Source organism: Zeus faber (genome assembly GCF_960531495.2).
Source record: "Zeus faber genome assembly, chromosome: 13".
NCBI lineage: Eukaryota > Metazoa > Chordata > Actinopteri > Zeiformes > Zeidae > Zeus > Zeus faber.
In genome coordinates this window covers 5,009,943-5,032,768 of record NC_137198.1, presented here as the reverse complement: position 1 = coordinate 5,032,768, position 22,826 = coordinate 5,009,943, and the positions used below count along the sequence as shown (strand labels likewise).

At 47.0% G+C, this 22,826-nt stretch overlaps 4 protein-coding genes across 6 annotated transcripts in view; 2 read left to right on the top strand and 2 right to left on the bottom strand.

Annotated features, from left to right (window-relative positions):
- LOC307239207 (uncharacterized protein) overlaps window positions 1-22,826 on the top strand; it is a 45,911-nt gene that overhangs the window by 7,523 nt on the left and 15,562 nt on the right. For 2 of the 3 annotated variants that reach the window (XM_080012532.1, XM_080012531.1), the window contains exons 4-12: window positions 5,856-5,912; window positions 6,007-6,231; window positions 7,356-7,412; window positions 7,507-7,731; window positions 19,990-20,046; window positions 20,141-20,365; window positions 21,490-21,546; window positions 21,641-21,865; window positions 22,603-22,693. In XM_080012532.1, the coding sequence (XP_079868658.1) occupies window positions 5,856-5,912; window positions 6,007-6,231; window positions 7,356-7,412; window positions 7,507-7,731; window positions 19,990-20,046; window positions 20,141-20,365; window positions 21,490-21,546; window positions 21,641-21,865; window positions 22,603-22,693 (1,219 nt within the window). The remainder of the gene's footprint in view (window positions 1-5,855; window positions 5,913-6,006; window positions 6,232-7,355; window positions 7,413-7,506; window positions 7,732-19,989; window positions 20,047-20,140; window positions 20,366-21,489; window positions 21,547-21,640; window positions 21,866-22,602; window positions 22,694-22,826) is intronic. The other variant, XM_080012530.1, reaches the window with a different exon arrangement.
- Window positions 590-4,646, bottom strand: LOC307239221 (protein Mis18-beta-like). Its single transcript, XM_080012551.1, has 5 exons — window positions 4,487-4,646; window positions 2,861-2,927; window positions 2,070-2,192; window positions 914-995; window positions 590-820 (listed from the first exon to the last, which is right to left on the bottom strand). The coding sequence occupies exons 1-5, from the start codon at window positions 4,641-4,643 to the stop codon at window positions 740-742; spliced, it is 510 nt and encodes a 169-aa protein (XP_079868677.1). The 5' UTR covers window positions 4,644-4,646; the 3' UTR covers window positions 590-739.
- On the top strand, window positions 8,468-13,925 carry LOC307239223 (nucleolar and spindle-associated protein 1-like). Its single transcript, XM_080012553.1, has 9 exons — window positions 8,468-8,559; window positions 8,761-8,853; window positions 9,123-9,235; window positions 9,360-9,410; window positions 9,507-9,664; window positions 10,225-10,388; window positions 10,470-10,586; window positions 10,995-11,097; window positions 11,262-13,925. The coding sequence occupies exons 3-8, from the start codon at window positions 9,158-9,160 to the stop codon at window positions 11,075-11,077; spliced, it is 651 nt and encodes a 216-aa protein (XP_079868679.1). The 5' UTR covers window positions 8,468-8,559; window positions 8,761-8,853; window positions 9,123-9,157; the 3' UTR covers window positions 11,078-11,097; window positions 11,262-13,925.
- On the bottom strand, window positions 14,724-18,780 carry LOC307239220 (protein Mis18-beta-like). The gene is made up of 5 exons (XM_080012550.1): window positions 18,621-18,780; window positions 16,995-17,061; window positions 16,204-16,326; window positions 15,048-15,129; window positions 14,724-14,954 (listed from the first exon to the last, which is right to left on the bottom strand). Exons 1-5 carry the CDS (start codon window positions 18,775-18,777, stop codon window positions 14,874-14,876), a joined length of 510 nt encoding a protein of 169 aa, XP_079868676.1. The 5' UTR covers window positions 18,778-18,780; the 3' UTR covers window positions 14,724-14,873.

The window sequence follows — 22,826 nt, the reverse complement described above, 5'->3', positions numbered from 1 at the left end:
TATTTCTGCGGCTCCCTGTGCCCGGCCTCCACAGGTTGTTTGTTGATATGAACCACACTCCAGCTTTACAGTGAAGTAACGAGGCCACAAGTTCAGCGTGGACGTCACACAGCAAACAACCTAAATTATCCTAAAAAAAACAAAAAACATCCCGTAAACCTGGAGCGTCGACGTCAACAAAGCCGAGTCCAGCGGGGATAAACGTTGGTGGAGGCTATAGGCCACGCCCAGGATATAGCGCAGGAAGAATTTTGAACATCGGTCCCTGCTGCGCAACTGTGGTGCTGAAAGCAAACGGCGCAGACGCGATGCCGCGGCGATGAAGTGTGGAAAAGGCAAATCCACATCTGATAGCGTAGTTCGAATAACGGGGGGGATTTGAACTCCCCTAATTAAGACTTGGATCATTCCCAAGAGGTAAAGAACAACAGGTCGGGGGCGGGTGGAAACATTTATACATCCTTCTTACCTGAAATTGTGGAAGAATCTTTTAATACCCTTTGAGACACCCCTTAAGTGGACCGTACCATTATGCTGAGCATTGCGCTCCGTGGGCCCAGAGCCATCTTTTCCCCGAAAACAAAGCAAATAAAAACAAGTTTTTATTGTAAATGTATTGAAATGCCTCCCCTCCCCGGTAAGTAACAAACACACAACATCAAAAAAACAAACAAACAAAAAAAAAAAAGACGCGGGAGCTTCCGGGCGCCGATCCTCCATCTCGCCCAGCCGCCGCGGATCACCGGCACGGATCCTTGCGCGACCACCTCGTCGTGATGCGCGACATGCGGCCCAGGTGCCCCCGAACCTGCCGCGTCATCTGCGGTGGAGGGCGACACGGAGATGAAGCGGAGTCCACTCCCCAGCAAGACAAAACTTCATTCTCAAGGCTCCGCCACGCCGCCCCCCTTACCTCATCCATGGCCCCCCCGAGGGGCTTCAGGTCGAACGTCACGTCCGAGGACCTCACCGTCCCGCCGCTGTCGAGGACGTAGCTTGAAGGAGGGAAGGGATGAGACGTGACTCGGCGCTCCACCGCAACGCCACTTCAGCCGAGACGGCGACGGGCGGAGGTTCAAGGTGGTTTTCAAGGCCGGTTTGGCTTACGATGGGAGAGGGGGCCGAGGCGGGGCGGTCCCGGACGCTCTGGCGGGGGAGTCGCTATGCAACCACTCGAATCTGCCTCCGCGCGCCGCCAACCGGGCCAGGCCACGGTCCAACCCCATGTGAGCCGCTGCAGATTTGAGGTTCTTTTGGCTCCGTTTCACTTTTTTTTTTTATATCTCATTCGTTGTATCTCGTGCGAATCAAGCGAATACTTTTCAAGGCCGTGGCTCGTCAATGACGAGGGTGCGGCCAACTGTTTTTCTGAGATAATCGCCCTCTAAGTTTCCCCCCCCGAAGGCTCCCCGACGTCACTACGGAAGTGACGTCGGCTTTCCTTCTTCGTGCGTCACGTCGCCTACGCAACAGTGAATCTTGGCGTGTGTGTAAAAACACATGAGATTTAAAAAGGTTGAACTCTGTCAAAACGGTCCCACATTGTGACTTGACATCACATGGGACACGGGGGAACGATCTTCACCCGGACGCTCGCTTTAAAGGAAACCATCGATCGGCGTTCGGCGCTGTTCAGCGTCTCGGTAAGTGAACTGCGTTTCCATGTCATCTATCGGGAATATTTACCTCCACGGCCTTAACATATTTCTACTATTTATAAATCAAACTCGGCTTTGAAAATACGTCGAGAGATTTAAAAAACAAACAAAAAAAAAAAAAACACGCAAAGGAACATGTATTTGGCGGCTCCTGGCCATTTTAGAAATGCGCGTCAATGCGGGTTTTGCTGCAGTGGCTCATATGTGTTCGACTGAGTCTTTGCAAAATCTTTTAGGGTGCGCGTCAAAGGCTCACATCGCAACAGCAATGTCATCGATTGCAATTTCCTTTTTTTTTTTTTTTTTTTAATCGACCTAACGTGGACAAGTCTCGAGTGTTTTTTAGAATTTGCCGTGAGATTCCCCGGGGGCGTGGCGCCAGCGGCGGAGTGTCGTGCGGTGTGCGCTCACCACTTGACCTTGGCTCTGCTGAGCAGAAAGGCGGAGCGCAGCATCTCCAGGTGCCGCGGCGCCGCGTGCACCACCCGTCCCAAAGCGGAGACGCACCCGGAGCACGTCAGAGAGCTGCAGATGCTGCGGGTGGGGGGGGGGGCACAATCACATATCACCACATTGTTGACGTCGGGACCCGCGAACGGCGCAGATACGAGGCGTCGACACATTCTGTGACGGTCGAGGCCGAACGGCGACGCCCGAGTGACGCCCGCGAGGCTTCAATATCATCTTCGTTTTTATAATCTAATCAGAAACACTGGATTCAAAAGCAGCATTTGAGTCTCGCGTTCTGCGGTGAGTGTTAAAGAAAGAGGAAGAGGAAACTTTTTTTTTTTTTTTTTAATCTGAAACACCTTTCGATGCGATGATCGTGACGACAGTCGCTGTCGAAGAACAGGAGTTGTATCTGGGGCTGAGCGAGGACTCAAATTCAAACATTGCAATGTAATTTAACGCAACTGTCATATTCTCAAAGGCTGCGATTTGAAAAAGTTTTTTTTTTTTTTTTTTTTTTTTTTTTTTTATATAAATGTTACACAATCTGTTTTATTGCTTGTGTTTAGTGAACAATACAGAAGATAAGGAATTCAAAAACAAATTGCATACTTAATCGCAATATTGGTTATAAAAATAAAAATAAATCACAATTTCATTATTTTATCCATTAGATCGATCCACCCTTTAAAAAAAGTGTATATATATATAAATCATGTTTACAGTCTGATATAAAAAAAACATCAACTCACCACTGAGTTGTTTCACCCTCCAGTTCTAGCTTCATTTCATCACTGATGATGACATTGTTGGTGACTTCTTCATGGAGACAGGCAGAAAGGCCATTAACAGTCATTAACTGTTTATTTGTGTATACGTGCTGTAGCAGCCCCGTTGACCCAGATACTGTATATTTATTTTAGATACACCCCCCCCCCTTACTTTATCTGCTGTAACGTACTGATACTCTGGTGGTTACAGCAGAACACATCAAAACTTCAACAAAAATGAAGTGATAAGAATACCAAAATGGAAAGGAAACGGCAATATGCAATAAATCTTAACCAACTACAAAACGGGATATTATTTGTTTGTGATTTTGACGTTTGAATTGTTTTGTTTCTTTAAGGAACGTATTTCGTTTCAGAATTCAATACATTTTGTATGTGTGGGGGGGGATTAATAACGTACAACAAGAGCCCAGTTTGGAAACCCCCGGTGTGGGTCCCTGCCAGTGCCCAGTTTGTTTTACCAGTTTACCGCAGAACCTGAATACGGTTTGCATGGCAGCGGCCCCGCCCCTTGTTATCGTCAGGACTAATGCGTAACGGGGTCCCGTCGAAATTGCACCCTGTCCTTGGCAACGTGCAGCTCAAACCCAAATAGCCAAAGTACGGTGCGCTTCACAACACCAACTACCTCGAAGGAGGTGATGAGCCGCTGCGATGACGCAACGTGTCAGTTGTGTGTTGATGCCAAAAATAAGCGTTAGAAAAGAAAACTTCCATATTCGACGTGTCAGCAGGGTGGAACATATATCAATGTATGCAATATTATTGCAACAATTATAATGTACTGGGATGTGTCTGCCAAGTAAAGGTGGAAAGACAGATAATTGTCAAACTATATATATATAGAGCGGGCTTAGAAAAAGTATAAAAAAAAAAAAGGATAATATAGACAAAATCATGAGGTTTCCCCATTTCCCATAAAAAAAGAAACAAAAGACAGCATTAAAAGCACTTGCAATGACAAAAGGTGTTTTTTTGCTGCATTTCACCAACTGGGTTTGGGAAAAGCGCACGCTTTGGACTTTTTGGGAAAGTGACGGTTAAAGGTTAGTCAGTGTACGCTCATCTTGTCCCTCTTTGCTTGTAGTCGTGTAGATCATTTTCACGGCAGAATTACTGGCCTGCCTTTTTAAAAACTGCCCATGAGAATACTCAATACATCCCATGGGGACTTACAGGGCATTTCCATTATATATGTGCGAATGTTATTTAGTTATTTTAAACACATTACTCCTACCTGGATGCAAGTGTTTAGTTTATCATAACCTCAACCCAGTTATTGCAATACACCTTCCAGCCACCGGCAGCGGCAGTGAGCACCGTGTCGGGAACGATGCGAGCGGCAGAAGAAGAAGAAGCAGCAGCAGCAGCAGCAGACACGTTAAACACAACTGACACATCGCGCCGTCGCAGCGGTTTAAACTCATTACGTTTGAGTCCTTCGGGGGTGGTTTGTGTTGCAAAGCAGCGCCGCACCGTTCTGACATCTGGGCTTCGAGCCGCACTTGCAATTTCGACTTTGCATCAGTCCCCGGTGAAAACGACGCGCGGCGAACACCCCACCGCCTCCGCGGGCGCTGCACTTACTGACGCACATGATGTGCTCCGCGCTCTGGCCGCACACTCCCAGCGAGTCCCCCAGCACCGAGTTACACTGCTCACAGTGCAGAGTCAGCAGCTGCTTGGCGCCGACCTCCGAAGGCTGCCGGTCCGCCGCCGACTCGACGCTCGTATCGAGCTCCATCCTCCAAGGGTCCGAACTGTGAGTGCGCATGCGCGCCTCCAATTCACCGCCCCGGCGCGCCTCGAGTGCTACGTTCAAGCAAGGAAATCGGAAAATCCCGCCTAAAAAAGGCGTTCCGTTGTTTTCCGTTCGCGAAAACAGCCGCAGCAATAGTGTGTTTGATTTGTTTTGTCTCCTTGTTCTGTACATAAATTAAAACAATAAAATAACATCGTTTAAAAAAAAAAAGATGCAAACGGAACTTCGTTTAGCGTTAACGGCGTGTACCTCGCTGTCGTAGGAGGTCGGATCTGTCCGAGTCGACAGTTTCAATGGAATGCAGCATAGCTCAATCGTTTGAGAATACGGCGCCCCGATTGGTCCGCCCGCCGTCCAATCAGAGAGCCCCTGCCGCCCCCGCCGCTGTGTTTTGAATCGGTTCGAACCGTTACCCGCTCGTGCTTGCGGACTTCGCGGCGGTTGGTTTTTTTTTTTTCCCCTAAACAACAACCAGTGACATGTCCTCCCGAAGAATGGACGTGGACTCTATGAAATATGCCGAATTGAGGAGTCTCGCCAAGCAGCTCGGACTTAAAGCAAACATGAAGGTAATGAGCGCGTTATTCCTTGACTGGGATGTGGGAACTAGCTGCGTAGACGCCGAAGTTCGCTTCCAGTTCGCGGTCGAGGGGAAAGGGAAACGTGACTATTTTTTTTCCTCTGTAACAGTGTCACCAAACTCGCATCGTACCCAGCGCTGCGTTCTGTACCAACTCCCAGTCTTTGTTTGGCCGAGTCCACCAAACGTGTACGAGGAAATTCAACTTTGTGACGGTGGGCGCGTTGATGTATGTCAGACGGGCAGGTCGAGAGCAGTGGCTCCACAATAACAAACAATAAGAACGTTGAACAATCGATCGCAAAACATCAACAAAAAGAAGATAAATATTCCTGGTTGGAGAACAGATTCCTTGAGCACATATTGCACATGATATAGTTTACTGTAAAGTGTTGTTTTCGCCAGCTCGCCTGTATGCACTACAATGCACCGATTCCTTGTACTCTGCTCAATACAAAAAGATCCTGGTTCCAAGTGGTTAGTCCAGTAGTTGGATTGTTTTTGTGCAGAGTGAATAAATATTTATAAAAAAAATGTACTAAGTTATTTACAATTGATTTAGCATCTGCATGTAACATAAATGGATATTGAAGACACCGTTGTCCCCACAACAGGCTGATAAACTACTGAAGTCCATCAAGCAGCACTATGAGCAGGAGGAGGATGAGCAGGTGCGTGACTACACATTTTGTCCTATTGAAAATTGACTTCATTCATCACTACATTGTCAGTGGTAGTTGTCACGTATCGTATGTTATTTTCCAGGTGAACGGTAACGCTGCCGGCGGCGTTGTTGTTGAGGATCCAGAGGACACCGGCTCCGGACGGAACCTCGTCAAAGAAGAGCCCGAGGCGGCAGAGGATCCGGTCCCCAGCACGGCGCTGTTTGTGACCAGCCGCCGTGGGCGGGGTGCGCGGGGCAAGAGGAAGGTCCCCGACACACACGCCGCTGCAGACCTCGACGCCGAGCCGCCTCTCGCTGCGGCCGAGGTACTGAATACCGCTCTGCCAGTTGATCCTTCTCAATGCCTTCCTTCATACGCTTTCTAGGCCTTACACCGCGACCCCCATATATCTCAGACTCTGAGCTTCTGACAAAAAGCTTTTGTTGTTCTGCTTTCGATGCCCAGTAGGATGGGTTGTAGATTTCCTGTTTTTAGCGCCAACATCTTTGAAGCTTGGTATGAGATCAACTGAAACAAGCCTTTTTGAGACCCATTGTTATCGCTCATGTTGACTATAAAATTGTGTGCGCCGATGCCAACCATAACAGCATCTGTATGTGGAACAGCGCCCCCGCCGCTGTGTTTTGAATCGGTTCGAACCGTTACCCGCTCGTGCGTGCGGGCTTCGCGGCGGTTGGTTTTTTTTTTTTTCCCCTAAACAACAACCAGTGACATGTCCTCCCGAAGAATGGACGTGGACTCTATGAAATATGCCGAATTGAGGAGTCTCGCCAAGCAGCTCGGACTTAAAGCAAACATGAAGGTAATGAGCGCGTTATTCCTTGACTGGGATGTGGGAACTAGCTGCGTAGACGCCGAAGTTCGCTTCCAGTTCGCGGTCGAGGGGAAAGGGAAACGTGACTATTTTTTTTCCTCTGTAACAGTGTCACCAAACTCGCATCGTACCCAGCGCTGCGTTCTGTACCAACTCCCAGTCTTTGTTTGGCCGAGTCCACCAAACGTGTACGAGGAAATTCGACTTTGTGACGGTGGGCGCGTTGATGTATGTCAGACGGGCAGGTCGAGAGCAGTGGCTCCACAATAACAAACAATAAGAACGTTGAACAATCGATCGCAAAACATCAACAAAAAGAAGATAAATATTCCTGGTTGGAGAACAGATTCCTTGAGCACATATTGCACATGATATAGTTTACTGTAAAGTGTTGTTTTCGCCAGCTCGCCTGTATGCACTACAATGCACCGATTCCTTGTACTCTGCTCAATACAAAAAGATCCTGGTTCCAAGTGGTTAGTCCAGTAGTTGGATTGTTTTTGTGCAGAGTGAATAAATATTTATAAAAAAAAATGTACTAAGTTATTTACAATTGATTTAGCATCTGCATGTAACATAAATGGATATTGAAGACACCGTTGTCCCCACAACAGGCTGATAAACTACTGAAGTCCATCAAGCAGCACTATGAGCAGGAGGAGGATGAGCAGGTGCGTGACTACACATTTTGTCCTATTGAAAATTGACTTCATTCATCACTACATTGTCAGTGGTAGTTGTCACGTATCGTATGTTATTTTCCAGGTGAACGGTAACGCTGCCGGCGGCGTTGTTGTTGAGGATCCAGAGGACACCGGCTCCGGACGGAACCTCGTCAAAGAAGAGCCCGAGGCGGCAGAGGATCCGGTCCCCAGCACGGCGCTGTTTGTGACCAGCCGCCGTGGGCGGGGTGCGCGGGGCAAGAGGAAGGTCCCCGACACACACGCCGCTGCAGACCTCGACGCCGAGCCGCCTCTCGCTGCGGCCGAGGTACTGAATACCGCTCTGCCAGTTGATCCTTCTCAATGCCTTCCTTCATACGCTTTCTAGGCCTTACACCGCGACCCCCATATATCTCAGACTCTGAGCTTCTGACAAAAAGCTTTTGTTGTTCTGCTTTCGATGCCCAGTAGGATGGGTTGTAGATTTCCTGTTTTTAGCGCCAACATCTTTGAAACTTGGTATGAGATCAACTGAAACAAGCCTTTTTGAGACCCATTGTTATCGTTCATGTTGACTATAAAATTGTGTGCGCCGATGCCAACCATAACAGCATCTGTATGTGGAACAGCCCGTTCTACGTTATGGATGCTTAACGCACTGTAAACATGTATCATTATGCAGGAGAAGCACAGTTAACACTAGAACATGCTGATAAGATAAGACACAGGTACTTTATCAATCCCCAAAGGGAAATTCCAGAAATGATGATAATGCACTGTTGATGCAAAAGTTTAATAATAGAGAACTAGAGACACAATTCTATGCTTTTTTTGTTTCTTAATTTTCATTGTATTTTGTATCTTTTTTTACTTCACTGTTGTGCTTCAAAATTTCTTTTTTTTTTTTTTTTTTTTTTTTTTTTTTTTTTAATACTAATAGTCTGCAATGCAACGCACCAAACCTCACCAGAACAAATTCCCAGTATATTGATTCTGACACAAGCGCTGAGCACAGCCCAAGTTTTAGTTTAGTGTCTCTACATAATCGTTATTTCTTTCCGGGAGGATAAATCCAGCGCTGTCCGCGGTGCTGGCGGCGCCAAAAGGAGACGTGTGTCTTCTGAGCTCGACCAAGTCCCAGAACTTCGTGATAAAGGTCAGTGACAAGTCTCGGATTGTCCCCTCCGAATGAAACACCGACGGTAACCAGACGTGGATTTATTCTGGTGGACATTTCCACAGATAGTTGAATGCACTGCTCTTGTCTTGATCAGGTTTTCCATGGGAGAAGTTTATATAGTATAGTATATAATAATGGGATTTAAATACACACATGTACTGATGTGTCTGTTAAAAGGAAAAGCGAAGAAAGTGGCAAAGGCGGGTAAAATCCCTCGACACGAAGGGCTCCTGAAGAAGACCAAGCCTGTGCTGAATCCCATTACACCCAGTAAGTTTACTTTAGTCTCCTTCCTTTTAAGCACGTTTAAATGTCTACAACTGAAGAACGGGTATTTCACATCTGCTTAAAATGCGTGGTGGTTTTGGTTATCATAGCACCCGCTCAGTTGTGGTCATCTCAATTAACATAACAAACAAACAAACGGACATTCAGACTTTCTGTGTCCTGCTTCCCTCATTTGAGTTTCCCCTGTCTGCCAAATCATCTCTTGCTATTGGGTAGTTCCATATATATGTATTTTAATGTCTTTAATGCAGATTTCAAGAAACTCCACAAGGCACATTTTAACAAAATGGAGTCCATCGACTCATACGTCCAGAGAAAGACGAAGCAGGTGGAGACGTACCAAAATTCAGTCAAAGACTTGAAGGTATTTGACCCGACAAAGAGGCTCGATGATAATAATTGGAGTGTGTTGTAAGTTTTCTTGCGATTTGTTGGTTTTGTCTGCGGGAAAAAAAAAAACACAATTTAATGTGAACTTTGGTTTCTAGTTTATGTCGGAGAAAACCCTGGTGAAGCCAGCCGGTGCCAAAAACCAACTGGTGAGTGGGGGCAGTCACGGCCGTGTAGACATCTGTGTTTCTGTTGATCACGATCAGACTCCTGTGGGATGACTTGTGTTTTTATTTATAATGAAGGCCAAACCCGCGCGTGCGTCGCTGTTCAGCCCGGCTGCGAGCGGGGGCGTGGCTGAAAGGAAGCGTTGCGTCACCGGCCTCGCGGCCACGAAAGCTTCCCTGAAGGAACCGGCTTCGTTCCGGCCGTCCATCCTCTCCACGTGCAGGATCAACGTCCAGTGAGTCGCCGCTCTTTGGCCTCGCAAGCTGAAACTGGGGAGTCGAGCTGGGCGGTGTATGTTAGAGGCATGCTAGAATGCATAACCCGAGTGGTATTTTCACCAAAAAACTTGAATATTAACTTGTTGAAAGGGGATATAATATGTAACCTTTGAGGAGGGTTACAGTAAAGTAACACAGCCTCAACTTCATAGACTGTTATGGATTTTTCTCATCAGTGGTCATAATATCAACAGTACTGACGATTGTTTCTTTAATATTTGTTAGATGTAAAAATATCTTATGGAAACACAGATGGTCACCCCCAAGATATCGTCATATGGAGATTTTTCGTTTTTCTAAAATCTTCCAGTCTGGTTTGTTGCATCATTGGGGGGGGTTTGGCTCACCTCTTCCAGCCATAACACCTATGTTCCCATTTTCATTCCCGTCGGACGTTTAAATTGTGAAAGTGTTTATTTTAAACTTTGTTGGCTCGTTTGTTCCACTGACTGTCTCTTCAAGTTGCACAAGGACATTTTTCGGATGCATGTCATGACACACTCCACACTGTGCGCAGGTTCTCGCAGGCCACGCAGGACAACGAGTACAAGCGATCTCTGGTGAAGACGCCGGCGAGCATGACGTCCCGCGTGTCCATGAGCACGCCGGGGAAAAAGAGCCAGGACGGAGGGAACGCCAGCGCCGCCAGGAGCCTGAACATCTCCGTCACAAAGCCCCCTGGTAACTTCCCGTTTGGGACATGTGAAGTCCTCTGTGCCGCTGGCTTGGATTGTCATTTGACTTTTTTGTCGTGTTCGGCAGGAACATTTGTCTTCGCCGGCAACACAAGTGTTTGTAACACCCCGGGAACAAACAAGAAGCCCAGCTTTGATCTGAAGGCCAGTCTGTCTCGCCCCCTGTCGTACAAACCTCATCAAGGTAAGGCCACAAAACCTGGAGCTGTTTTATTAGGCGCCCAGCCGTAACCCTATTTTTATTGATCACGTTTTTTATTGTTGTTGTTTTTTTTAAATAATAATAATAATAATAATTATTATTATTATTATTATTATTGATTATTATTCTCCTTGGCATTTATCGGGCTAAAAGTGTCTGGAACACAACAACCACTGGACCCACAGACACGGTTGCGCTCTCCTTGCTTTATTCTTCTTTTCAGTAGCTGGTGCCGGTGTTGGTGCTAATCCTGTCCCGTGTAGTGTCCCCTGCAGCATTATCAATCATTTATTTATTTATTTATTTATTTATTTATTTATTTGGAGAACAAAGACATGAACAGTGACTCATCCTGGCTGTTTATGGATATTTTGCCTCTTTTTTGCCTAGGTAAGCTGAAACCGTTTGAGGCAAAAGAAAATGGAGCAACAAACAAGTCTCTGATCTCTCACTCTCATCAGAAAAACTTCTAACAGCATCAAGTCAAGACGAGGTAAGTCAAGGAGAGAAGTGACTTGAGCAGCGTCCAACTGTTTGCTCCAAGTGGCTTCTCTCAGATGAAGTGTGTGTTCTGACCTTTCCTGACCCGTGTGTTCTCAGTTCATTTCCTTTGGGGTATTTTTAGTCATTGGAGATGTTGTGGTGTTCTCCCCTCAGGGAGGAGCGGAGAGCCAGGCAGGTGGACGGCAGGAAGCAGAAGAAGGAGAACCTGCTTGGCACCAGGAGAGGCCTTGTCATGACATAAATGTATTTTGCACCCTCAGGGAACGCGTTCGCAACTCTGCTGTGGCCACGGTCGAGGCTCGTGAATGACCGGACTTGCGTCCACCGGAGCCCGTCGATGCACTACCTCATGGAGCCCAGAGTGAAACCGCCGTGGACGGGGGATAGGCGAATCAGAACCGCGTGCTCGTGTGACGGGGGGGCTTTCGAGCAGTTACCAACGGTATCCCTCACGGTTTTCTTTCGTATGTTCCTTTTCTCCGACGTGGAGTGCCAGGTAGAAGGGTTAGGATAGAAGGTTTTGGGTTGTTTTGTTGTTGTTTTTTTTTTAAATAAGGAAGATGCAAAGGAGAATATAGGGTCCGCTCCAAACGATGCAATGGAACCTTTTGTATGTTGTTGCGCGCCTGCAGTTTAACAACCGAGAGAGAGAAAACACACACACACACAAATCTACTCCTCTACACTTATCCTGTGGGATTACACATGTGGTCATTTGGCTTGGGCAGCCCATCCTATTTCCTCGACATTCGACCAGCTGGGACTTCGTGGCGCGTAGAGACGGAGCGCGACATTGTTCTTGACCGACGTCGCGGCTTTGAGCGTCGAAACCTGCGAAAATGCCGCGGTCAAGGGAGCGGCCCTCCCTGCTCGTCCGACTAGAAACCGCCTCTCCCGGGACGAGCGGCCGCTCAAACCGGGCGTCGCGGGGGGGGCAAAGCGTCCAGGAGGATGTCGCGCTCGTCCTCTACCTTCCTCTGCGATGTTGGCCCCCCACATACCGCACGTCAGTACTGCACCGGGACATTTCAGCTGTAGCACAACGGAGTGATTTCAAATGGTTTTTTTTAAGTTTTACTTTAGATCGGTCCCTACGCGAGCGGAGCCCCAGTGCCGCGTTCGACCTGGCCGGGTTTAATTCCGCCGCCGTTTAAAAGGAACCACACACAAACCGGGATTTGTGCAAAATTTTATCTTAACTGTCATGTTGTTGACCAAACTGTATATTGTATAAACAAGTGACAAGTTGTTTGAGAACAACAAAATCACCAATGTCTTCCATTAAGATATGTATAGACTCATGTGCATTAGTGTATCTAGCCGGACGGGGTGGTAGTCGTGCATGAGCGGTAGTGGCGCTCGCCTCACGGAGAACGGCCCGATCAACCTCTGGACCCGAGTCGAGGCGAACGGGCTTCAGGGAACTTGGTGAAAGGCCCAAGTGACGTATTAGTGCACTACTACACCATAGAAACACGGTTAGTGTTAAGTACCTCCTATTGAGCATTCTAATCCCAACTAACAGAAGTGTCAACTTCATTAGCCTAGCACCTGTATAATGGCCAAAAAAAAAAGACAGAGAAACGTTAACGTTATGACCATAGAAGCCTATAGATGAAGCTAATACTCAGCATGGTGTTTTATTTCTAGAGTAGGATCTGAGGGGCATGGATTCATTGTAGCAGTTGGCTCATAGACTTTATCTCCATATTACGGTAAATGTATATAATGCCTCCATTGTTTTGTTTTTTTCTCCCCCAAGTCAGAGCTTTATATTTTGATCCATCAAATGGTATTTGATTAGAGTTTTAGAAGCAATAACCAACACTGATGCATGAGTTTAGTGCCAGGGTCTAAGTGTTGAAAAGATTCTGTTGTGTACCGTGGAAAGGGTTTGCCTGTGGTAGCGTAGTGAGCTTTTCTTACAAACAAACATGTCTTACATTTGGCTTGAACACACAATATCCAATGTTTACTCATCCCAACCCACTGGTATTTGGGTTTTAAGAGCAACATGCAGACTATTCCCCAGTCCTTGTATCCTTACTGTAAACAGTGCAGTATAATATAGCGTTGTACTGAAAGCAATAGGAATAAGTCACCTTTCTTGAAGCATTGTTTTTCATTCACAGTGACTTTTAAAAAAAACAAAAACAAAGTGAAGGTTATCAAAAGGCCGAACTTGACACTTAATGAAAAGCACTTTCTATGTTCTATCCTCATCATCACTGACCACTGTCTTCAATATTTTGTTCAGAAGGTCTGTAACGCTCTGGGGATTTATAATCAAAGTTTGTAAGGGAACATAAAACCTGAATATGTAGGTTTGTGGGAAAAAAAAAAAAGATGCATGGCTTAATGGCGGAGTAATGGATGATTCATATTGCATGCAATAATCCAACATTGTAATGTGAAAAAGGTGTTTTATGATCCCAGGATGCTTGTTTTTCCTTTTTGGACCCAATGTTGTGAAACAAGCTGACATGTAGCGCATGGTGGTTCCACGGTACGCATGTCGGCCAAGCCGTCGCCTTCTGTGCGGTCGTGAATATGACAGAGCGGCAGCAGAGCTAAAACTCACGAGCGAGGTTCCTCAGACGAACATCGACACAAAACCACTTTGGTAGCAGGACGAGACGTGATTTCTCGATCAACTTTTCCACCGAGGGCGTGGACGGTGTAGAAACTATGCACTCCAGAGGGAGGACCTGGGCATGCTTGTTGCGTTGTGAACCTCTTGTCTGGTTTTGTATTTACAAAAATATCTATATATATCTGTATCGAAAAACTCAGCAATAAAATGCAGCATGGTGCCAATATGAAGTGTGGCGGTTGCTTTGTTTTGCAGTCGAGTTGCTTCCAAATCCAACATCGGGGAGACGTTTTTCTTTCGCCGGCTTCAACAAATCCTAAGCGCATTCAAAGGCTAGTAAGAAAAAGTTCTTGAAATTTCAAAAAAAATAATACATTTATGTTGTATTGCCTACCACCATCAACAAGTCTCACTCAGACGCCTTGATGTTAAATATTTCTGCGGCTCCCTGTGCCCGGCCTCCACAGGTTGTTTGTTGATATGAACCACACTCCAGCTTTACAGTGAAGTAACGAGGCCACAAGTTCAGCGTGGACGTCACACAGCAAACAACCTAAATTATCCTAAAAAAAACAAAAAACATCCCGTAAACCTGGAGCGTCGACGTCAACAAAGCCGAGTCCAGCGGGGATAAACGTTGGTGGAGGCTATAGGCCACGCCCAGGATATAGCGCAGGAAGAATTTTGAACATCGGTCCCTGCTGCGCAACTGTGGTGCTGAAAGCAAACGGCGCAGACGCGATGCCGCGGCGATGAAGTGTGGAAAAGGCAAATCCACATCTGATAGCGTAGTTCGAATAACGGGGGGGATTTGAACTCCCCTAATTAAGACTTGGATCATTCCCAAGAGGTAAAGAACAACAGGTCGGGGGCGGGTGGAAACATTTATACATCCTTCTTACCTGAAATTGTGGAAGAATCTTTTAATACCCTTTGAGACACCCCTTAAGTGGACCGTACCATTATGCTGAGCATTGCGCTCCGTGGGCCCAGAGCCATCTTTTCCCCGAAAACAAAGCAAATAAAAACAAGTTTTTATTGTAAATGTATTGAAATGCCTCCCCTCCCCGGTAAGTAACAAACACACAACATCAAAAAAACAAACAAACAAAAAAAAAAAAGACGCGGGAGCTTCCGGGCGCCGATCCTCCATCTCGCCCAGCCGCCGCGGATCACCGGCACGGATCCTTGCGCGACCACCTCGTCGTGATGCGCGACATGCGGCCCAGGTGCCCCCGAACCTGCCGCGTCATCTGCGGTGGAGGGCGACACGGAGATGAAGCGGAGTCCACTCCCCAGCAAGACAAAACTTCATTCTCAAGGCTCCGCCACGCCGCCCCCCTTACCTCATCCATGGCCCCCCCGAGGGGCTTCAGGTCGAACGTCACGTCCGAGGACCTCACCGTCCCGCCGCTGTCGAGGACGTAGCTTGAAGGAGGGAAGGGATGAGACGTGACTCGGCGCTCCACCGCAACGCCACTTCAGCCGAGACGGCGACGGGCGGAGGTTCAAGGTGGTTTTCAAGGCCGGTTTGGCTTACGATGGGAGAGGGGGCCGAGGCGGGGCGGTCCCGGACGCTCTGGCGGGGGAGTCGCTATGCAACCACTCGAATCTGCCTCCGCGCGCCGCCAACCGGGCCAGGCCACGGTCCAACCCCATGTGAGCCGCTGCAGATTTGAGGTTCTTTTGGCTCCGTTTCACTTTTTTTTTTTATATCTCATTCGTTGTATCTCGTGCGAATCAAGCGAATACTTTTCAAGGCCGTGGCTCGTCAATGACGAGGGTGCGGCCAACTGTTTTTCTGAGATAATCGCCCTCTAAGTTTCCCCCCCCGAAGGCTCCCCGACGTCACTACGGAAGTGACGTCGGCTTTCCTTCTTCGTGCGTCACGTCGCCTACGCAACAGTGAATCTTGGCGTGTGTGTAAAAACACATGAGATTTAAAAAGGTTGAACTCTGTCAAAACGGTCCCACATTGTGACTTGACATCACATGGGACACGGGGGAACGATCTTCACCCGGACGCTCGCTTTAAAGGAAACCATCGATCGGCGTTCGGCGCTGTTCAGCGTCTCGGTAAGTGAACTGCGTTTCCATGTCATCTATCGGGAATATTTACCTCCACGGCCTTAACATATTTCTACTATTTATAAATCAAACTCGGCTTTGAAAATACGTCGAGAGATTTAAAAAACAAACAAAAAAAAAAAAAACACGCAAAGGAACATGTATTTGGCGGCTCCTGGCCATTTTAGAAATGCGCGTCAATGCGGGTTTTGCTGCAGTGGCTCATATGTGTTCGACTGAGTCTTTGCAAAATCTTTTAGGGTGCGCGTCAAAGGCTCACATCGCAACAGCAATGTCATCGATTGCAATTTCCTTTTTTTTTTTTTTTTTTTAATCGACCTAACGTGGACAAGTCTCGAGTGTTTTTTAGAATTTGCCGTGAGATTCCCCGGGGGCGTGGCGCCAGCGGCGGAGTGTCGTGCGGTGTGCGCTCACCACTTGACCTTGGCTCTGCTGAGCAGAAAGGCGGAGCGCAGCATCTCCAGGTGCCGCGGCGCCGCGTGCACCACCCGTCCCAAAGCGGAGACGCACCCGGAGCACGTCAGAGAGCTGCAGATGCTGCGGGTGGGGGGGGGGGCACAATCACATATCACCACATTGTTGACGTCGGGACCCGCGAACGGCGCAGATACGAGGCGTCGACACATTCTGTGACGGTCGAGGCCGAACGGCGACGCCCGAGTGACGCCCGCGAGGCTTCAATATCATCTTCGTTTTTATAATCTAATCAGAAACACTGGATTCAAAAGCAGCATTTGAGTCTCGCGTTCTGCGGTGAGTGTTAAAGAAAGAGGAAGAGGAAACTTTTTTTTTTTTTTTTTAATCTGAAACACCTTTCGATGCGATGATCGTGACGACAGTCGCTGTCGAAGAACAGGAGTTGTATCTGGGGCTGAGCGAGGACTCAAATTCAAACATTGCAATGTAATTTAACGCAACTGTCATATTCTCAAAGGCTGCGATTTGAAAAAGTTTTTTTTTTTTTTTTTTTTTTTTTTTTTTTATATAAATGTTACACAATCTGTTTTATTGCTTGTGTTTAGTGAACAATACAGAAGATAAGGAATTCAAAAACAAATTGCATACTTAATCGCAATATTGGTTATAAAAATAAAAATAAATCACAATTTCATTATTTTATCCATTAGATCGATCCACCCTTTAAAAAAAGTGTATATATATATAAATCATGTTTACAGTCTGATATAAAAAAAACATCAACTCACCACTGAGTTGTTTCACCCTCCAGTTCTAGCTTCATTTCATCACTGATGATGACATTGTTGGTGACTTCTTCATGGAGACAGGCAGAAAGGCCATTAACAGTCATTAACTGTTTATTTGTGTATACGTGCTGTAGCAGCCCCGTTGACCCAGATACTGTATATTTATTTTAGATACACCCCCCCCCCTTACTTTATCTGCTGTAACGTACTGATACTCTGGTGGTTACAGCAGAACACATCAAAACTTCAACAAAAATGAAGTGATAAGAATACCAAAATGGAAAGGAAACGGCAATATGCAATAAATCTTAACCAACTACAAAACGGGATATTATTTGTTTGTGATTTTGACGTTTGAATTGTTTTGTTTCTTTAAGGAACGTATTTCGTTTCAGAATTCAATACATTTTGTATGTGTGGGGGGGGATTAATAACGTACAACAAGAGCCCAGTTTGGAAACCCCCGGTGTGGGTCCCTGCCAGTGCCCAGTTTGTTTTACCAGTTTACCGCAGAACCTGAATACGGTTTGCATGGCAGCGGCCCCGCCCCTTGTTATCGTCAGGACTAATGCGTAACGGGGTCCCGTCGAAATTGCACCCTGTCCTTGGCAACGTGCAGCTCAAACCCAAATAGCCAAAGTACGGTGCGCTTCACAACACCAACTACCTCGAAGGAGGTGATGAGCCGCTGCGATGACGCAACGTGTCAGTTGTGTGTTGATGCCAAAAATAAGCGTTAGAAAAGAAAACTTCCATATTCGACGTGTCAGCAGGGTGGAACATATATCAATGTATGCAATATTATTGCAACAATTATAATGTACTGGGATGTGTCTGCCAAGTAAAGGTGGAAAGACAGATAATTGTCAAACTATATATATATAGAGCGGGCTTAGAAAAAGTATAAAAAAAAAAAAGGATAATATAGACAAAATCATGAGGTTTCCCCATTTCCCATAAAAAAAGAAACAAAAGACAGCATTAAAAGCACTTGCAATGACAAAAGGTGTTTTTTTGCTGCATTTCACCAACTGGGTTTGGGAAAAGCGCACGCTTTGGACTTTTTGGGAAAGTGACGGTTAAAGGTTAGTCAGTGTACGCTCATCTTGTCCCTCTTTGCTTGTAGTCGTGTAGATCATTTTCACGGCAGAATTACTGGCCTGCCTTTTTAAAAACTGCCCATGAGAATACTCAATACATCCCATGGGGACTTACAGGGCATTTCCATTATATATGTGCGAATGTTATTTAGTTATTTTAAACACATTACTCCTACCTGGATGCAAGTGTTTAGTTTATCATAACCTCAACCCAGTTATTGCAATACACCTTCCAGCCACCGGCAGCGGCAGTGAGCACCGTGTCGGGAACGATGCGAGCGGCAGAAGAAGAAGAAGCAGCAGCAGCAGCAGCAGACACGTTAAACACAACTGACACATCGCGCCGTCGCAGCGGTTTAAACTCATTACGTTTGAGTCCTTCGGGGGTGGTTTGTGTTGCAAAGCAGCGCCGCACCGTTCTGACATCTGGGCTTCGAGCCGCACTTGCAATTTCGACTTTGCATCAGTCCCCGGTGAAAACGACGCGCGGCGAACACCCCACCGCCTCCGCGGGCGCTGCACTTACTGACGCACATGATGTGCTCCGCGCTCTGGCCGCACACTCCCAGCGAGTCCCCCAGCACCGAGTTACACTGCTCACAGTGCAGAGTCAGCAGCTGCTTGGCGCCGACCTCCGAAGGCTGCCGGTCCGCCGCCGACTCGACGCTCGTATCGAGCTCCATCCTCCAAGGGTCCGAACTGTGAGTGCGCATGCGCGCCTCCAATTCACCGCCCCGGCGCGCCTCGAGTGCTACGTTCAAGCAAGGAAATCGGAAAATCCCGCCTAAAAAAGGCGTTCCGTTGTTTTCCGTTCGCGAAAACAGCCGCAGCAATAGTGTGTTTGATTTGTTTTGTCTCCTTGTTCTGTACATAAATTAAAACAATAAAATAACATCGTTTAAAAAAAAAAAGATGCAAACGGAACTTCGTTTAGCGTTAACGGCGTGTACCTCGCTGTCGTAGGAGGTCGGATCTGTCCGAGTCGACAGTTTCAATGGAATGCAGCATAGCTCAATCGTTTGAGAATACGGCGCCCCGATTGGTCCGCCCGCCGTCCAATCAGAGAGCCCCTGCCGCCCCCGCCGCTGTGTTTTGAATCGGTTCGAACCGTTACCCGCTCGTGCTTGCGGACTTCGCGGCGGTTGGTTTTTTTTTTTTCCCCTAAACAACAACCAGTGACATGTCCTCCCGAAGAATGGACGTGGACTCTATGAAATATGCCGAATTGAGGAGTCTCGCCAAGCAGCTCGGACTTAAAGCAAACATGAAGGTAATGAGCGCGTTATTCCTTGACTGGGATGTGGGAACTAGCTGCGTAGACGCCGAAGTTCGCTTCCAGTTCGCGGTCGAGGGGAAAGGGAAACGTGACTATTTTTTTTCCTCTGTAACAGTGTCACCAAACTCGCATCGTACCCAGCGCTGCGTTCTGTACCAACTCCCAGTCTTTGTTTGGCCGAGTCCACCAAACGTGTACGAGGAAATTCAACTTTGTGACGGTGGGCGCGTTGATGTATGTCAGACGGGCAGGTCGAGAGCAGTGGCTCCACAATAACAAACAATAAGAACGTTGAACAATCGATCGCAAAACATCAACAAAAAGAAGATAAATATTCCTGGTTGGAGAACAGATTCCTTGAGCACATATTGCACATGATATAGTTTACTGTAAAGTGTTGTTTTCGCCAGCTCGCCTGTATGCACTACAATGCACCGATTCCTTGTACTCTGCTCAATACAAAAAGATCCTGGTTCCAAGTGGTTAGTCCAGTAGTTGGATTGTTTTTGTGCAGAGTGAATAAATATTTATAAAAAAAATGTACTAAGTTATTTACAATTGATTTAGCATCTGCATGTAACATAAATGGATATTGAAGACACCGTTGTCCCCACAACAGGCTGATAAACTACTGAAGTCCATCAAGCAGCACTATGAGCAGGAGGAGGATGAGCAGGTGCGTGACTACACATTTTGTCCTATTGAAAATTGACTTCATTCATCACTACATTGTCAGTGGTAGTTGTCACGTATCGTATGTTATTTTCCAGGTGAACGGTAACGCTGCCGGCGGCGTTGTTGTTGAGGATCCAGAGGACACCGGCTCCGGACGGAACCTCGTCAAAGAAGAGCCCGAGGCGGCAGAGGATCCGGTCCCCAGCACGGCGCTGTTTGTGACCAGCCGCCGTGGGCGGGGTGCGCGGGGCAAGAGGAAGGTCCCCGACACACACGCCGCTGCAGACCTCGACGCCGAGCCGCCTCTCGCTGCGGCCGAGGTACTGAATACCGCTCTGCCAGTTGATCCTTCTCAATGCCTTCCTTCATACGCTTTCTAGGCCTTACACCGCGACCCCCATATATCTCAGACTCTGAGCTTCTGACAAAAAGCTTTTGTTGTTCTGCTTTCGATGCCCAGTAGGATGGGTTGTAGATTTCCTGTTTTTAGCGCCAACATCTTTGAAGCTTGGTATGAGATCAACTGAAACAAGCCTTTTTGAGACCCATTGTTATCGCTCATGTTGACTATAAAATTGTGTGCGCCGATGCCAACCATAACAGCATCTGTATGTGGAACAGCGCCCCCGCCGCTGTGTTTTGAATCGGTTCGAACCGTTACCCGCTCGTGCGTGCGGGCTTCGCGGCGGTTGGTTTTTTTTTTTTTCCCCTAAACAACAACCAGTGACATGTCCTCCCGAAGAATGGACGTGGACTCTATGAAATATGCCGAATTGAGGAGTCTCGCCAAGCAGCTCGGACTTAAAGCAAACATGAAGGTAATGAGCGCGTTATTCCTTGACTGGGATGTGGGAACTAGCTGCGTAGACGCCGAAGTTCGCTTCCAGTTCGCGGTCGAGGGGAAAGGGAAACGTGACTATTTTTTTTCCTCTGTAACAGTGTCACCAAACTCGCATCGTACCCAGCGCTGCGTTCTGTACCAACTCCCAGTCTTTGTTTGGCCGAGTCCACCAAACGTGTACGAGGAAATTCGACTTTGTGACGGTGGGCGCGTTGATGTATGTCAGACGGGCAGGTCGAGAGCAGTGGCTCCACAATAACAAACAATAAGAACGTTGAACAATCGATCGCAAAACATCAACAAAAAGAAGATAAATATTCCTGGTTGGAGAACAGATTCCTTGAGCACATATTGCACATGATATAGTTTACTGTAAAGTGTTGTTTTCGCCAGCTCGCCTGTATGCACTACAATGCACCGATTCCTTGTACTCTGCTCAATACAAAAAGATCCTGGTTCCAAGTGGTTAGTCCAGTAGTTGGATTGTTTTTGTGCAGAGTGAATAAATATTTATAAAAAAAAATGTACTAAGTTATTTACAATTGATTTAGCATCTGCATGTAACATAAATGGATATTGAAGACACCGTTGTCCCCACAACAGGCTGATAAACTACTGAAGTCCATCAAGCAGCACTATGAGCAGGAGGAGGATGAGCAGGTGCGTGACTACACATTTTGTCCTATTGAAAATTGACTTCATTCATCACTACATTGTCAGTGGTAGTTGTCACGTATCGTATGTTATTTTCCAGGTGAACGGTAACGCTGCCGGCGGCGTTGTTGTTGAGGATCCAGAGGACACCGGCTCCGGACGGAACCTCGTCAAAGAAGAGCCCGAGGCGGCAGAGGATCCGGTCCCCAGCACGGCGCTGTTTGTGACCAGCCGCCGTGGGCGGGGTGCGCGGGGCAAGAGGAAGGTCCCCGACACACACGCCGCTGCAGACCTCGACGCCGAGCCGCCTCTCGCTGCGGCCGAGGTACTGAATACCGCTCTGCCAGTTGATCCTTCTCAATGCCTTCCTTCATACGCTTTCTAGGCCTTACACCGCGACCCCCATATATCTCAGACTCTGAGCTTCTGACAAAAAGCTTTTGTTGTTCTGCTTTCGATGCCCAGTAGGATGGGTTGTAGATTTCCTGTTTTTAGCGCCAACATCTTTGAAACTTGGTATGAGATCAACTGAAACAAGCCTTTTTGAGACCCATTGTTATCGTTCATGTTGACTATAAAATTGTGTGCGCCGATGCCAACCATAACAGCATCTGTATGTGGAACAGCCCGTTCTACGTTATGGATGCTTAACGCACTGTAAACATGTATCATTATGCAGGAGAAGCACAGTTAACACTAGAACATGCTGATAAGATAAGACACAGGTACTTTATCAATCCCCAAAGGGAAATTCCAGAAATGATGATAATGCACTGTTGATGCAAAAGTTTAATAATAGAGAACTAGAGACACAATTCTATGCTTTTTTTGTTTCTTAATTTTCATTGTATTTTGTATCTTTTTTTACTTCACTGTTGTGCTTCAAAATTTCTTTTTTTTTTTTTTTTTTTTTTTTTTTTTTTTTTAATACTAATAGTCTGCAATGCAACGCACCAAACCTCACCAGAACAAATTCCCAGTATATTGATTCTGACACAAGCGCTGAGCACAGCCCAAGTTTTAGTTTAGTGTCTCTACATAATCGTTATTTCTTTCCGGGAGGATAAATCCAGCGCTGTCCGCGGTGCTGGCGGCGCCAAAAGGAGACGTGTGTCTTCTGAGCTCGACCAAGTCCCAGAACTTCGTGATAAAGGTCAGTGACAAGTCTCGGATTGTCCCCTCCGAATGAAACACCGACGGTAACCAGACGTGGATTTATTCTGGTGGACATTTCCACAGATAGTTGAATGCACTGCTCTTGTCTTGATCAGGTTTTCCATGGGAGA

Excerpts from the sequence above, each read along its gene's own strand:
- LOC307239221 (XM_080012551.1), bottom strand. The coding sequence starts at position 4,643 with ATGGAGCTCGATACGAGCGTCGAGTCGGCGGCGGACCGGCAGCCTTCG. Across the intron at positions 2,193-2,860 it reads GAGGGTGAAACAACTCAGTG|CATCTGCAGCTCTCTGACGT; the intron begins GTGAGTTGATGT and ends CCCCACCCGCAG. Across the intron at positions 996-2,069 it reads AGCAGAGCCAAGGTCAAGTG|CTACGTCCTCGACAGCGGCG; the intron begins GTGAGCGCACAC and ends CCCTCCTTCAAG.
- LOC307239223 (XM_080012553.1), top strand. The coding sequence starts at position 9,158 with ATGGAGTCCATCGACTCATACGTCCAGAGAAAGACGAAGCAGGTGGAG. Across the intron at positions 9,411-9,506 it reads CCGGTGCCAAAAACCAACTG|GCCAAACCCGCGCGTGCGTC; the intron begins GTGAGTGGGGGC and ends TTTATAATGAAG. Across the intron at positions 9,665-10,224 it reads ACGTGCAGGATCAACGTCCA|GTTCTCGCAGGCCACGCAGG; the intron begins GTGAGTCGCCGC and ends CACTGTGCGCAG.
- LOC307239220 (XM_080012550.1), bottom strand. The coding sequence starts at position 18,777 with ATGGAGCTCGATACGAGCGTCGAGTCGGCGGCGGACCGGCAGCCTTCG. Across the intron at positions 16,327-16,994 it reads GAGGGTGAAACAACTCAGTG|CATCTGCAGCTCTCTGACGT; the intron begins GTGAGTTGATGT and ends CCCCACCCGCAG. Across the intron at positions 15,130-16,203 it reads AGCAGAGCCAAGGTCAAGTG|CTACGTCCTCGACAGCGGCG; the intron begins GTGAGCGCACAC and ends CCCTCCTTCAAG.